The sequence below is a fragment of the Ciconia boyciana genome, chromosome 7 (genome assembly GCF_034638445.1).
Source record: "Ciconia boyciana chromosome 7, ASM3463844v1, whole genome shotgun sequence".
Classification (NCBI taxonomy): Eukaryota; Metazoa; Chordata; class Aves; order Ciconiiformes; family Ciconiidae; genus Ciconia; species Ciconia boyciana.
In genome coordinates, this window is record NC_132940.1 from 29436834 (window position 1) to 29450844 (window position 14011).

Genomic DNA, 14011 nt, shown 5'->3' on the forward strand with positions numbered 1-14011 from the left:
GTCGGGCGGGCGCGCGGTGCCCGGCGCGCCCCCTGGCGGCGCGGGGTGGCGGGCGGGGCCGCCCGTCGTCCCCCTCCCCCGGCCCCCCCGGCCCCCCCGTCCCCATCCCCGGCCCCTTGCGAGGGGACCGGCAGCGCCCTGCGCCTGCTGCCGCCAGAGCGGGAGCTCCGTCGCGGGGGGACGGCCGGGGGACACGTTGTCCCGGAGGGAGGTGGCTGCAGCCCGAGTGCAAGCGCGCAGCGCCTGTCCACGGGGTTTGCAGCAAAATCCCCAGATGAAGGCACCCGCGGGTGCGTGGGGAGGCTCTGCCTTCTCCCCGTGCGCTTCAGGGTTCCCTGCAAGCCTGAGGCTGCTCGGGCAATGGCGGGGACGCTCGCCCACCTGGATTTGTCGCTGTATATAGTATTTCTTAGCACGGGGCTCTCCCCTCTGCCGCGACTTGGGGTACTGGGTCCACTTGACCCCTCCCCCTGATAATAAACGATTAATGAAACCATCAGAGAAGAGCAAATCCGTGAGGTTTATTTGTGGCTCCCTACTTCATGTCCCAAAATTTACCAAATAGAAAGTTGTCTGCAGTTAGTGTTTCAGAAAATCGCAAGACGTTGTGGGTCTTGCTGAAATTTTATGGAGGAAGCCCTGAGCGAGCAGGGGGGAGGAAGGCTGGCCCCATGCACACCAGCCCATCCCAAAATGGCTCTTCCCAAAAGGCCTCTGGAGATCCAGCTTGCTGCTGGTGCAACGCGGGCACGGATTGCAGCAGGTTTGGGGTAAACACTCTGTACGGCCCTTGGTGGGTGTGAAACATGGGCAGGAGGAGGCCGGACACCAGACAGTGCCAGGGTCCAGGCTCCTGCCGGCCCTGGGCCAGCTCCAGCCCCGCTGACAGCACCCGGTGGTGGCACAGCTTCACACCGTCCCCAGCTCGCCCGGGACCAGGTCTCACCAGGTTTCTTCTACAGCTGGGGACCTGCCCAGGGGCTCCAGCCCAGCCGGGGGTACTTAGAAAGGAGGAAACCTGCTGTGAGAGCCACCGGCAGGGCCAGGAGGCACATCCAGCGCCAGCCAGAGGAGCTGTCGGAGGAGTCATCCACCACTCGAGTTCTCAAGGGCTTCAGCGTCCGCTGCCACTGAGTCAGAATGGCGTCTCTGGCCCCACTCCACTTCCCCCGTCCCACCAGTCGGTACTGATAGGGTGTGCAGGGGCCAAAGAAGATGGCCAGGGCCAGCCGGGGGTCTGTCAGGAGCAGCCTCAGCACGCTGGGCTTTACGCCAGCGCACGAAGCAATTTCATCGGTGTAGCTGATAAAACTCATCTTCAAGTTCTCCCTCTCGGATTGATTCCTTCAATGGGACATTAAAAGAGACAAAATCAAATAGCATAATCGCATCTCGATTCCCAGCTCCATGGAAAGCAAAAGCTCTGGGCTTAGACATTGGCTGAGCCCCGGTCACGGGCTGAGCTCCCTCAGCCACAAATAAACCTAAAGGCACCGGAAAAGCCTCTGTGGCGTTGGTCGCCAGCAGTTACCTGGGGCAGGGAATAGGCAGAAGCTCGTTTTGTCTCTGCAACCTCGTCATGGCCTCAAAAATGGTTCTAGCATGCTACTGCCATTGTTGTAATGCCACAAATACCCACACTACATCCTTCCCCGAGGTTCACAGGTGTGGATTCGTCTGATTTTGAGAGCTAGAGGAGTAGACATTCACAGAGAAGACTGCCAAGGGGACTGGGAAAAACTGGGAGATGCAGAAAGCTTCCCATGCTGGGAGGGACCTCCAGGATTTTTCTGCTTGAGGCCTCATCTCCCACGCAAGAGGAAGGATGTGCACTCAATCTGCTTCAGCAAATTTGGGTCAGCCTTGAATTTAGCTCCATTTCACCTCAGACTCCCGTATTTCTGTGTAACAGCATCGTGCCTGCAATCGCTGGGGCTCCGGGTGACAAACCCCATGGCTCTGTTTTGTCCGAGGTTTTCATCAGTGTCGATGAGCCAGCTCTGCCTCGCTGGCAGACCCAATTCAGCCTGCACCCTGCCTGGCCCAAGGTCCACTCCTTGCTCCCAAGAGCTGCTGCAAGGAAGCAAGTCTACCATCACCCATGCCACAGCCTTGAGAACACGTCTCGACTGTAAAATCCCAGTGCCAACAAGGCAGGACGTTAGCTCCCACATATGCAACAGATGAGTTCCAGCCTTGTCTAATACTCATCTTGACCTGTCAAAAACTGCCACCAAACTGCCCCCCACCCACATCACCGGATGGGGCTTGGCCCTGACCCCAGTGCTCCGCACTGCCTGGATTTGGGAGGGAGAAGCCACGAGATGGCACCCTTAGTCTGGAGGAAACCAAACCTCCATCTTGGCATGCTGAGAATGAGGGCATGGCTTGGAGGCCTGGTGGAGGGGACCTGCAGGTCCTGGATCTTGCTGTAAGCTGCTCTAGAGTACCCTGCCCTTGGTGTCTTGGTCCGTCATCCATGGAGGAGCCACAACAACATTTCCCTACCTCGCTATGGGTGGTGAGGGAATAAATGCATCCAAAAAGAGTTGGGTGTCCTGGGAGGATCCCTCACACGACTGCTGTAGGGGCCTCCTTTCCCTGAGGTTATCCTGGCCAGGCACATGGCACCCATTTCACCCCCAGTGTGGGAGTGTCACGCACCTTTTGACTGGTGGCTTCTTCTTCAAAACATCAGCCATCATCCTGCTGGCAGGAGGGAGCTTGTTCCAGCCTGAGAATAACAGAGAAACCAGACACCTCCAGCAGCACCTTAAGCTGAAAAGTTCACCCCCTTCCCATGCTCCCAGCCCCTTTACCGAGAGCGTTCATGCTTGCTGGTTACGGCAGCGTGCATGGAGCGGCAGGGATATGGGAATACAGTTGGAGGGCAGAGGCTATGGTGCTACTAATGCCTGTGGCCACCACGGACACTGCGGCAGGAACTGAAATGTGCCCTAGGCTCTGTGGACAGCAGGTCAGGCTGCTCCAAATGTCCCACCCCAGCAGATCCCCTCATCCCTGCACCCCATCTCCCACCTGCAAAGATCCCTGTCACCCAGCGAGCCTGCATTTCTGCTCCCACCATCACAGAGCCAGTCAGCTGGACTAAGCCGATGATGGCCAGCGTCGGCTTTTCCAGCTGGGGAGGGAAGATGCGTTTATAGAGGGAACGGCTATCATCAAAGAGGCTGCGAACCGACTCTTCAAGGAAGGGAAATGAGAAGATGTAGCCCGTGGCAAAGAGCACCACATCGATGTTTTCTTCAGTTGTTCCATCTTCAAAAACAGCAGAGCTTTCGGTGAACTCCTTCACGTTTGGCTTCAACACAACAGTCCCAGAGAGGAGGCAAAATGGCAGCTCTTCGTTGATAATTATCTTAAAGTTGGAGCTTGCAGGTGGAAAAGAAGACAGCAATGTTAGCATCTGGGAGGGACCCGAAACATCTTTTGTGGCCAGAGTTCCCCTCCAATGGTTTGCTATTCCACAAATATCTCCTGAAATTAAAAACTGAACATTTCACGCCATTAAAACCCCCTGACTAACCAACAAAGTAGTCAGAAAAAACACCTTTTGGTGGAAGCCAAGCCATAGTTCATGTGGTTAAACCACGAATTGAACTTCCGAAACCTGATCCTCTTCGTGAGGGCTGATGGGAGAAGCCAGTCGAGAAAGTGGTTGAAGCGGGTGGTGCTGACCATGTCGAAGGGGAAGCCGTGGTCCGAGACCCGGCTGAACACCCACGTGCTGCCCCTGGTGCTGAGGAACACCTGCGGGAGAAGGCAGGTCTCAGCCTCCTGCCCAGACATCTTGTTGCCAGTTTTGCCCTGAATGGCAAATCCCATCTCCTGCACTTGGGAGCTGAGAGGATTATCCCGATGGAAGGAGACGGTGTCTGGATGAACCGAACAGCTCATGGTGGCTTCTACAAAGTTCCCACAGCTGTTGAATGGCCACTCCTCAGGTGGCCCAAAGTCTCCAGGAATTGCAGAGCTGCTTCAATTGCCCTCAATTTGAAGTGCTATTTATTGACAAACCTGGTGGGCAAAGCTTCCTGTGCATACCCCAAGCCACTGGCTCTAGTGGTCCCTGGCCAGGCTCGGCACCGCCACGGAGCTGTACCTTCGCAGCCACGCGGCTCAGCTCCACGGAGAGGTCGCCACCGGTATTGCCAATGCCGACCACGAGGACCCGCTTTCCCCGGAAAGCCTCCTCGTCTTTGTATTCCTGGCTGTGGAGGTACTGGCCTTTGAAGCGAGTGTCGATACCTAGGCAGAGAGCAGGGAGCATCTCCTACTGCCAGACACATTTGCTTGCCCCAGACTCGTGCCTGGACCCTCTGCAGCCCCCGACCCTCCACCTCCCACCTCTGCTTGCAGCCGAGAAGCCTATGGAGGTCTTGGCTCCCTGGGTGATGCCACCCTCCTGCACCTCCTCAGCTCAGTCCTCTTTGCAAATTCTTATGCAAGAGCCTGGCTGCATGTTTACAAGGTGTTTTTCCCATTCATGGGAACATCCCCCACCATTCCCGCAGGATGAGGGTCCCGCCTGCCCCAGCATGGGGGCTTCATGGAGCAGGCAGGCTCACAGTGAAAAATGCAGCCAAGGGACCCATGGGTGCTGGGTGAAACCCTGTGGGGGCACCCTGCTGCCAAGGCAGGGCTTACCTGGGAAAGAAGCCAATGGTAAGTAGGGCTCCTGGTAATGGCCAGTGCAAACCATGACGGCATCGAAGATGTGCGACTCCTGAACGCCATCGGTCTCGGTGACCACCTCCCACTGGCCCGAGGTGGCAAAATCTGGGCGCTTCCTGACACTGAGAGCTGTCGTCTTGCACCAAAGTCCAACAAAACAGCAGTCAGGGACTGCACCGTGTTTCGGAGAGGACCTGCCTGCAAAGCGCTGGGGCTGCCAGGGGCAGGCTGGGTCCCTGGGGAGCTGCATGTCACCGCTGAAGCTGTTAAATCCCACCCTGCACCTTTCCCCTGGTGATGGCATTGACCCCCTCATGGGATGCACCAGGCAGCCCATGTTTGAGCAGTCTAATTTCAAATATGGAGCCAAAAAGGCTGCGTTCAGGATGCAAAAGGCGTGTGGTCCTTGTGGGATTGCACCCAGCATTGTGCCGTCCCACCTGGGCAATGCCCCAGTATCTGCAGCCCCTGATGGCTCTTCTCCCCATGGCATTTGTGGTCCCCGCTCACCTTGAAGCGTATGTGCTGCAGGAGGTCGAAGTGCTGGGCGTACATCCGAAAGTACTCCAGGAGGCGGCTGTGGGGTAGGAAACAGGGAAAATCCTCCGGGCAGGGGAAGTCGCTGAAGCAGGACATCTCTTTGGAGGTGTTGGTGATGACCGAGCGGTACACACTGACCCTCCCACCATCCATGGAGTCCTGTGTGAAGCCAGCAGTGCTGTTTGCAGGTGTGCGGGGAAGGACTTTCTCCCACCAAAGTATTTGAGTATTTTTCCTCTTTGTATTTGGGTACAAGGAATAAACCAGGACTAGCACCTGGTGACCATGGCTTCTGCTCCCTCCATCTCCTTCTCCACCTTGGAGTCAGGGGGAGTCCCGAGCCTGGGACAGGGACAGTCCCCGAGGGCATGGCCACCCTTTCCTCTTTGCTGCAGGCAAAGGGCATCCGAGGGAAGGGCCAAAACCCAGGGGCAATCCTCCCCACGCAGGCAGAGCCCACTGACCGTGTAGCGCCAGAGCCCCCCGATGTCCTCGCTCCTCTCGAAGCAGGTGGGCTCCAGCCCCTCGTCCAGGCAGCACTTGACAGAGGCCAACCCGCCGACCCCGGCCCCGATAATGGCCACGCGCCGCACCATGCTGTCCTGCAGCAGGCAACGGGCCGACGTGCGAGCAACTGGAAATAAAATAGCCCGGAGATTAGCAGAAACACCAGTCCCTTCTTCCCATCCCCAGAAAAACACCCCTAGTCTTCTCTGGCTGCAGATATCCGTGGAGGAAAACCGTCCTTGGAGAAAGCCATCACCAGCTCCTGACTCGAGCGTTACAGACGGACACTGCTCATTACCCTTTCTGCTGTGCTAAGCCCACACTGAGGGCCCAGCAATTCCCCTCCTGCAGGCGGGAGGAAAGGAGGCACTTTTAAACCTCACTGCGCTGCTGCTTCTATTTATTCTCTTTCCTGGCCCAAACCAGGGCATACAAAGAAAGGGACGGGGTTTGCAGCTATCTGCTTCTGCTTGCACAAAGTGATCCTCCTGAAACCTCTTCAAGAAACAAGGTCAGCTAAGCTGGCTTGTTTTCACGCTTTCCTTTTTAATTTCCCATTAAAGGGCATTTTCTTGAAAACACAAAGGTTGGTTTTTTTTTAAAAAAAAGTGATGCCTGATTGAGCAGGAGCACAGCACAGTGATTCAGAAGTTAGACAGCATCGTGAAAGTGCAGCTGGGATTACAGAATATACAAAAGGTAAGAAACCCAGGAAACGCAGGGTATAAATGGGAGGAACTCAAAGCTTGGGGTGTGTAAACTGAGCTGCACCAAGCTTGACTGGAAAGCAAAGAAACTAGGAAGAAAACGAACCCACGTGAACTTTGATTAGATAACAAACACTCCTACTGCAGAGTCTGAAGAAAGAATCATTTATAACTCTTTTTCTACCCGTTTTGTGTCAAAAATTAAGTTAACATAAACAGGAACTGGAGGAAACTGCAGAAAGCCAGGGAAAAATGAGGGAGGCGCAAAAAAACCCCTCTGCATCCAAAAGCCCAGCCTGAGCCGCTCCTTGATCTGCAGGAACAGGGCAGGACATACCAAAACTTGCCTGTCCCTGTTTCCAGAGCCTTCCTTGGCTTTGGGAAAGGGTAGCGATGTGCCTGGGGTGCTAGTCACCCATCTTTTCTAGTGCTACCTGCAGACAGCTTTGCGCCAGAGGGTCCCTGCAACACCCCCTCTCCCCCCACCAGCAGCGAGGTGAAGCCAGCGGCGAACGCCAAAACCCCGCAGAGCTGGCTGCCCACTTTTAAAGCCTGCAAAACCCAGCCAGAGAGAAGCGAGGAGCAAACCTTGTGGGGCAGTGCTGTGCCTTCGCTGCTCAGGCTTCGGCTGAACTTTGCTTCAAGTTTCTCTGGCCACAGATTTAAAGGAAAGGCTGAAGTCCGGGCAGCTCGCCACAGCTCTTGCACCACTGACCTTTACACCGGCGTTCCCCCGCCTCCGCTGTGCTTAAATGCACTGGTAGAAAGTTCTCAACCTCCCCGCAGCAGTGCCAGGTGGAAATCTGGACCGTCATCCCAAGGGCTGTGCTTGCAAGGACTCCCATGCTGCAGCTTGCTGCTGCTCCAGCCCTGGCAGCAGCTTGGGGTTGTCCTGATCCATCCCTCCTTGTGCTGCCTGCACTGGGCAGGCGCTCACTTGGCATCCCCAGGAAATCAGCAAAACGTGCTCCCTTTGCCTGCATGCCAGCAGATAGCATGGATCTGGGACATGGGGCACAGTGCAGCCTAATTTTTGGTGGTCAATGAAAGCCCTTGCAGCCCCAGGCTTGTGGGTTGCCCGCGGCACCTGCTGGCGCAGCCCCAGCCCAGGCACAGGACCCCCCAGCTCTTCCCGTGCACACAGGGAGATGACAAGGTGGCAGCCTGCAGCACGCTCCTGGCACAGCCAATGACATTTTATTGACTGAAAGTCTCTCTGCACACAAAATGAAGCCCCAGGATTGTCCGGTGGTGGGGAGTGCAGGCAAGTGGAGCTGGGAGTGCTCAGCCCCGCAGGGTACCAGCCCCAGTCTCAGGGTTTACAAACCACCACAACCAGGGCCCTTAAGCTGGAAAGATGCACCGATTCAACCCAAACTGGGAGTTTTGGGTCATAGGGTTTAAGGTTGGAAGAAGGGACATACCTATGACCTGCATACCCAGCCCAGATAAGCCCTTGCTGGACTAAAGACCCCAGTTCTCAGGTGACTTGGGGCAGGGCTGGACACCTGTGGCCCTTTCCATCTGTGACACCCAAAGCCATTTTTGCTAGTCTTGTCCTCGCTGCATCCTGGCCAGCGTGGTCCAGGCACGGCCATGCCACACAGCTGTGCTCTGCTCATGGCCGCAGGCAGGAGAGCAGCAGAGAGGAGATAAATGCTGGGGGGAGGCTGCCATCCCCAGCTAATCAGGTCTGCAAAGCTGTGCTTAGTGATAAGCTGGAATAGAGAGAGGTTTGTGCTGCTGGTTAAAGTTTTAAATTTGTTACGATCTGCTGAAATCCCTTTCCCCCTGTCCCATGGCACTCTGTGGAACTGTCTGATGTGAGATAACATTCCCAAGGACAAGAAAAAACCTAAACAGGCTCTAAAATCTACTGAAAACCAAAAACCAGGGCAGCCAGCAGCAGGAGAAACCCCACCACAGTCAGGAGAGAAGGGAAGGGGCTGGAGGAGCTGGCGGGGACTCGCGTTCTTGTGGGCTTCAGGGTCCGGTCCCACTGGGTGAGGATGGCCTGGCGTGCCCCCTCCCAGTGCCCAGGGCCCCCCAGACGGTACTGGTAGGGGGTGCAGGGGCCAAAGAAAACAGTGAGGGCCAGCCGGGGGTCTCTGCAGAGCAGCCCCAGCACGCTGGGCTTGGCGCCAATGAAGGAGGCGAGCTTGTCCATGTAGACCAGGCAATCGGTTTTGAGGACTTCATCAAAGGACAGACCGAACCTTAATGAATTGGAGAAGAAAAAGAGGTGGGAGAAGGATTGTTGTCAATGGGGCTGAAAGGAATTGGAGGTCAGAAGCTCTGCATCCGTGCTGTTATTACATCTGAACGCAACTGGGTTCCTCTTAGGAAAGGACTGGGCGTACGTGCAGTGGGAACCAGGGTCTGTCTGGTCCTGAATCCTGCCCATGACACAGTACGCGTAAAGTGATGCTGGGTCTGGTACACACCTTTCTCACGTGCATCAGTTGGTCCTTTACTTCATCACCCACAAGTTGGATCTGGACCCCCGCTCTTCACTTTTGTGGACCTTTTCTAAAAGACTTTGTCAAACCAGTTTTGTGTGGTTGGTTTTGTTTTTTTTTACTAGTTTCCTTTTGCGCTGTGCAGAGGAGTCACGTGCAGCATGAGAAAGGTGGCACCCTTTAGTTTCCCTCACATTCGTTCCCACTGAGTATTGCAAAAATGTGTGGTGAATTGAATAATTGCTTCCAGTTCACCTTCCCTGCAGAATTCGCTACTTCGTGTCCCAACTTCAGCTGTTTAGCCTTGTATTATACATCAATTGTTCTGTGCAATTCTGTATTTCATCCCTCTATACCTTTTCTACTACAGCCATCTAGAGGAACCATGGATTAATGTATCGCCTAGTTTCATGGTTTTATCTCATTAATTTCCTAATAATTCTTAGCCTCTGATTTGACCTTTTGCCTGCCTGTGAACTATGTGCTGAGACACCTATTCACAGTGATTCAGATCTCCATGCTGAGAGGTGAGAAAATTTGTACATACACCTCGGGTTGGCTTTTTTTTGCCCCCTGCTGAATTACTTTGCATTTATTACCATTAATTTCTCTGCTATTTTATATCTCTCTGTCTCTGGGGACCCCAGCACACTTCCCCAACTCCCAAGCAAGCTTTAGTCTTGACTACCCTGAATTAATTTCTTCCCGTCATCAACAGGCAAAATATCAGCATCAGATCAAAGGTTATGTTGGCTCAGTGCAAGCGAATAAGGCAGTGGCTGAATCTGGGCATCCCCCCGTCGCCTCCGCTACACGTGCAGGGAGCAGCCACAGACTGAGCTGTGTTGCTGCCCCCCAAAATCCCGGGACTTTTCAATCCACTGAAAAAACTTCAGGGCTCCAGGGACTGGCTTACCTTTGCACTTGGTTTCTCTTCTTCTCATTTACTTCGTTCTCCATGACAGACTGAGGAGGCAACTGACACAAGCCTAGAAAAGAGGAGAGCATCCTGCAGTGTTTAACTCCCGGGGGGATTTTGGGTACTCATTCAGCAATGCAAAACGTAGGAAACCCTTGCCCAGGAGGGCAGGAAAGCCTCATCACTGGATTTAGCTCGGCAGTGGCAATTTGCCAGAGACCAGCCCTCCATGGTGGTACGATTTCACCTACACTTTTTCCTGCTCTTACAGATTTGTGCTGTCAGGGCACAGGCGATGTTGTGGGGTGAGATGGGCCATGCAAGCCCCAGGGAGCGCTATCCCAAAGAGAAACCCCAGAGTTCCCCTGGCTCTGTGGAGGACCCTTGATACAGCCCTCCACACCAGCCCAGTGGGAGGCTATTATTATTATTCCTATTAAAAAACAAACAAACAAAACCCAAACAAAAAATACCAGTAGGTTTCTTTCCTCGCCCCAATAATTGCAAATAATTCCTCTTGTGGGGCAATGGGACTCTTCTCCTCTGGTAGTCATCATGGACAAAGCACTCTGTCCCTTAAAGAGCAGTGAATTCTGCCAGGATGGATCCACCACCGTATCTTAAAGACAACTCTTATCTGTGCATCTAAGTTTACATATCCATCTCTGTGCTCTGACTTCTAAAATATTTTAGAGAGAAAATACTGTCTTGAACAACCTAGTTTAGACCGTGGTTTGCAGGCTTAGGTGCAGGACTGCACATCAGCTGAGTCACAGTAAGGAACAGAGTGCATGCTCTCAGCTTGCAGCAGGTGGGGTACAAAGCATTAGCTTAAAAGCATCAGCTTAATGGGCAAAAAAAAGTGATTTAACATAGATGTAATGAACTTGCATATAGCTTGGACCAATCATGCACTCATGTTGTAGTTCAGCTGAAGTTAAATAACTTGGGAAGTCTGAGCCCTAGAAATGGTCCGTTGTCCGCTTTGAAGTGAGCTTCAGGGTCCCCAGGGACTGAAATCCCTCTTGGTGCATGGAGGGGCAAGACGTGTCCAGTTTGAACTGCATTTTGGTACACGGGAGAGCTCACATTGGCTATCCTACCTTTGAAGACACGGGTCACCCAGCGTGCTTGCATCTCTGTCACGGGCATGATGGCTCCTAATGGCTTGATCAGCCCAAGGACGGCCAGGGTGGGCCTCTGCAGGTGGGTTGGGAACACATATTTGTAGAGGGACGCGTGCTTGTTTTCCACCTTGATGACTGCTTCTTCTAGGAACGGGAAGGAGACGTCGTAGCCCGTGCAGAAGACGATGATATCGATGGGTTCCTCCTCAGGGCAATCATGGAAGACAACTGAGTTGTCCTTGAACTCCTTCACGCCTGGCTTTATGGTGATCCTCCCCGTCAGGATGTAGCTTGGAAGGTCGTCGTTCAGCACGGGCTCACGGACCAGGCAGCTGTGGAGAGCCGAGGCGCTCTGAGCATTGGAGACCACAAACAAGCCCTGCTGGTGCCCCTGCTCCTCCTTCCCCTGCGCCCTCCAGCCCCACGACCTCCTGGTGTTATTTTCTCTGAGCAAACAGCCCTACCTCCCCCCTCTCCAAACACTGACATGTTTCACCCTTGCAGCAATGTCACCCTGTCCCACAGCCTGAGTGACTTGTGGACATCTGCCTTCTTCCTCCATTCACTCAATTGCTCTTCAAACCATCTCTTTTCAGAGCTGATCCATGCTTTAAGCCTCCATCCTCCTCTTTTCCCAGGGATCCTCATGAGGAAAACTTCTCTGGTCCTGCCTGGGCTTTTCCAGCATGCTCCACCTCGCACCACTTAAGGGGGCTACAGCTTGTCTTCTCCTGCTAGGCTACAAACTCCCTGCTGGAGATCAGTCTGGGTGCTGTTTGCTGCATTGGTTGATGTTGGTTGCTGGAGATGTCCCCCTGCCCACAGCGCAAGCCCTGTGACACTGCATGGGATGGGAGCCACCAAGAAGTACCTCTTCTCTGGTTGAAGACCATAGTTTTCATGCTTGAACCACTGGTTCACCCTGTAGTTAATCAACCCCCGTGAAAGGGGTCCGGGGAGGCTGTTTCTGATCAAGCTCATAAGGCGAGTGTTGAAAACCATGTCCCATGGGTAGCCATGGTCAAACACGCGGCTAAGCACCCAGGCGCCTCGGCTGGTGCAAACAGTCACCTGGGAGAGAGTGGAGAATCAACGATTGGGGTGATGAATTTGCTCCTTTGCCTTTATAAAGTAACCCCAGAGGGGCATGGTGCAGACAGCTACACAATGAAAAAGCAGCAACAACATCTTTAAGACCTCCTGGCAGCTGGCGATGGAATTGAAACAGGAGAGAAGAGAACAACCAGCTTGCATTCAGGGTAGATTTTTGACCAAGAAATACAGGTTCAGAAATACTATTTGGACACCATGCAGGGTAAACCCAGGTTACTCTGCCTGCAGTGATGGCAAATGGAGCTATTGCCCCCAGCATCACCCTCCCGGCACCCCTGGGGTGGCTGGGTGGCAGTACCTTTGCAGCTACACGGCTGGCCTCCACCGCGATGTCCACTCCCGAATTGCCCATGCCAACCACGAGGATGCGCTTCCCCTGAAACACGTCAGGATGCTTGTACTGCCGGCTGTGAAAGTACTGGCCTTGAAACCTCTCGATGCCTTGGGGTAAAAGAAACAAAGCTTTTAATTACTTGAACATTTCTGGTTTTTGTTGGGAAAACTGGCGTAGAAACAATCCAGATGGCAAGAGCAAGGAAGTGCAATCGGCGGCCACTGGGGACTTGGGGAGGTCCAGCCCTCCATCCCACGCACACAGACTTGGTGCTTCCTCTCCAAAATGGGGTCTCACACATGCCTGCACAGCAGTGAGCAGGGACACATGTGCTGGGTGGGACTTGGAAGACAGTTATGTGCAAGAGCTGTGCTGGTGCAGTCTCGGGATTCAGCGTCTACAAGATGGGGACGCAGAGGTTCAGAAAAGCCTGCAGACCACCTGTCCTACAAACGGCTTCCGAAGCACTTGATAATGCTGATGACAAGGTAACCCTCTCTATGCTGACAACTGGGGAGATTCATCATGGCAGTGATGAATACAGCCATGTCAAAGATGATGGAGCTTCACTGAGAGGACCTTGTCCCATCTCACATACTGTGCAGATAGTTTCTCCAAGGCTAAACCATCCTACCTTGGAAGTTTGCTCTGAAGTGACCAGTGCCTGCAAAAACAAGGCTGCTGAAGCACAAGGATGTATTGCTGTTCATGCCAGGAGGTTTGAAAAGCAGAAGCAAGAAAAGGAAGGAAGCATTTTCCTCAAGGAACCAGTAATCCTTCTTCTCCCCCCAGCCCCTGGAAGCAGGTAACTGCAGGCAGCCATGCACCATACCAGGAAAACAGTGCAGGGGAAGGGACGGCTCGGAGAAATTGCCACTGCAAACCATAACGGCATCGAAGACGTGCGATGTCTGCTTCCCATCTGCCTCCGTAACCACATCCCACTGGCCCGTGGTGGCAAAGTCAGGGTGTTTCCGGATGCTGACAACAGTGGTCTGAAATGTGGAAGCCAAGCAGAGTCACTACCAGCACCCAGCGTGCATGGGGAGTGGGGCAGTGCTGGGGCACCCATCACTCACCCCAAACTTGATGTACTCCCGGAGGCCAAAGCGCTCAGCGTAGCGCCGGAGGTAGTCCAGGAGCCGGGCGTTGGGCAGGAACACCGGGAAGTCCTCAGGGTAGGGAAAGTCAGAGAATGCTGACATCTCCTTCGAGGTGTTGCTGATGACTGATGGGTAGAGGCTTGGCCGGCCAGCCTCGACGTGCTCCTGGCGTGGCACCCCGGGGTGCATCAGCCCTGTGCCCCAGAGCGGGGACCATCCCCCCGCTCCCCTTCCTCCGGTCTGGGGGAGTGCAGCTGGGATAGGTCCGCACCCAGCAAGCTCTCGTGCCCCTTCCCCACCCGCTGGGGCTCAGCTTGACCAGCTCCCCAGACTGCAAAGCTGCAGCTCCCACGGGAAGGGGGACGGGTGCCGCCAGCTCACCGTGTAGCGCCAGAGCCCCCCGATGTCCTGGCTCTGCTCGAAGCAGGTGGGCTCCAGCCCCTCTTCCAGGCAGCACTTGGTGGCCGCCAGCCCGCTGACGCCCGCGCCCACCACTGCCACTCTCAT

The 14011-nt window shown here is 54.5% G+C and overlaps 2 protein-coding genes across 2 annotated transcripts; both read right to left on the reverse strand.

The window, feature by feature from the left end:
* Positions 1-956: 956 nt before the first annotated feature.
* FMO4 (flavin containing dimethylaniline monoxygenase 4) lies at positions 957-5831 on the reverse strand. The gene is made up of 8 exons (XM_072867902.1): positions 5700-5831; positions 5206-5394; positions 4669-4831; positions 4124-4269; positions 3572-3771; positions 3040-3392; positions 2665-2734; positions 957-1344 (listed from the first exon to the last, which is right to left on the reverse strand). The coding sequence occupies exons 1-8, from the start codon at positions 5829-5831 to the stop codon at positions 957-959; spliced, it is 1641 nt and encodes a 546-aa protein (XP_072724003.1).
* A 2491-nt stretch (positions 5832-8322) lies between these two features.
* On the reverse strand, positions 8323-14011 carry FMO1 (flavin containing dimethylaniline monoxygenase 1). The gene is made up of 8 exons (XM_072867195.1): positions 13886-14011; positions 13481-13669; positions 13234-13396; positions 12366-12508; positions 11826-12025; positions 10931-11286; positions 9825-9897; positions 8323-8665 (listed from the first exon to the last, which is right to left on the reverse strand). The coding sequence occupies exons 1-8, from the start codon at positions 14009-14011 to the stop codon at positions 8323-8325; spliced, it is 1593 nt and encodes a 530-aa protein (XP_072723296.1).

Excerpts from the sequence above, each read along its gene's own strand:
- FMO4 (XM_072867902.1), bottom strand. The coding sequence starts at position 5,831 with ATGGTGCGGCGCGTGGCCATTATCGGGGCCGGGGTCGGCGGGTTGGCC. Across the intron at positions 4,270-4,668 it reads ACCATTGGCTTCTTTCCCAG|GTATCGACACTCGCTTCAAA; the intron begins GTAAGCCCTGCC and ends CTCTCTGCCTAG. Across the intron at positions 3,393-3,571 it reads GGCTTGGCTTCCACCAAAAG|CTCCAACTTTAAGATAATTA; the intron begins GTGTTTTTTCTG and ends TCCACCTGCAAG.
- FMO1 (XM_072867195.1), bottom strand. The coding sequence starts at position 14,011 with ATGAGAGTGGCAGTGGTGGGCGCGGGCGTCAGCGGGCTGGCGGCCACC. Across the intron at positions 13,670-13,885 it reads GGGGGCTCTGGCGCTACACG|GAGCACGTCGAGGCTGGCCG; the intron begins GTGAGCTGGCGG and ends GTGCCACGCCAG. Across the intron at positions 9,898-10,930 it reads GGTGACCCGTGTCTTCAAAG|GCTTGTGTCAGTTGCCTCCT; the intron begins GTAGGATAGCCA and ends CCTCTTTTCTAG.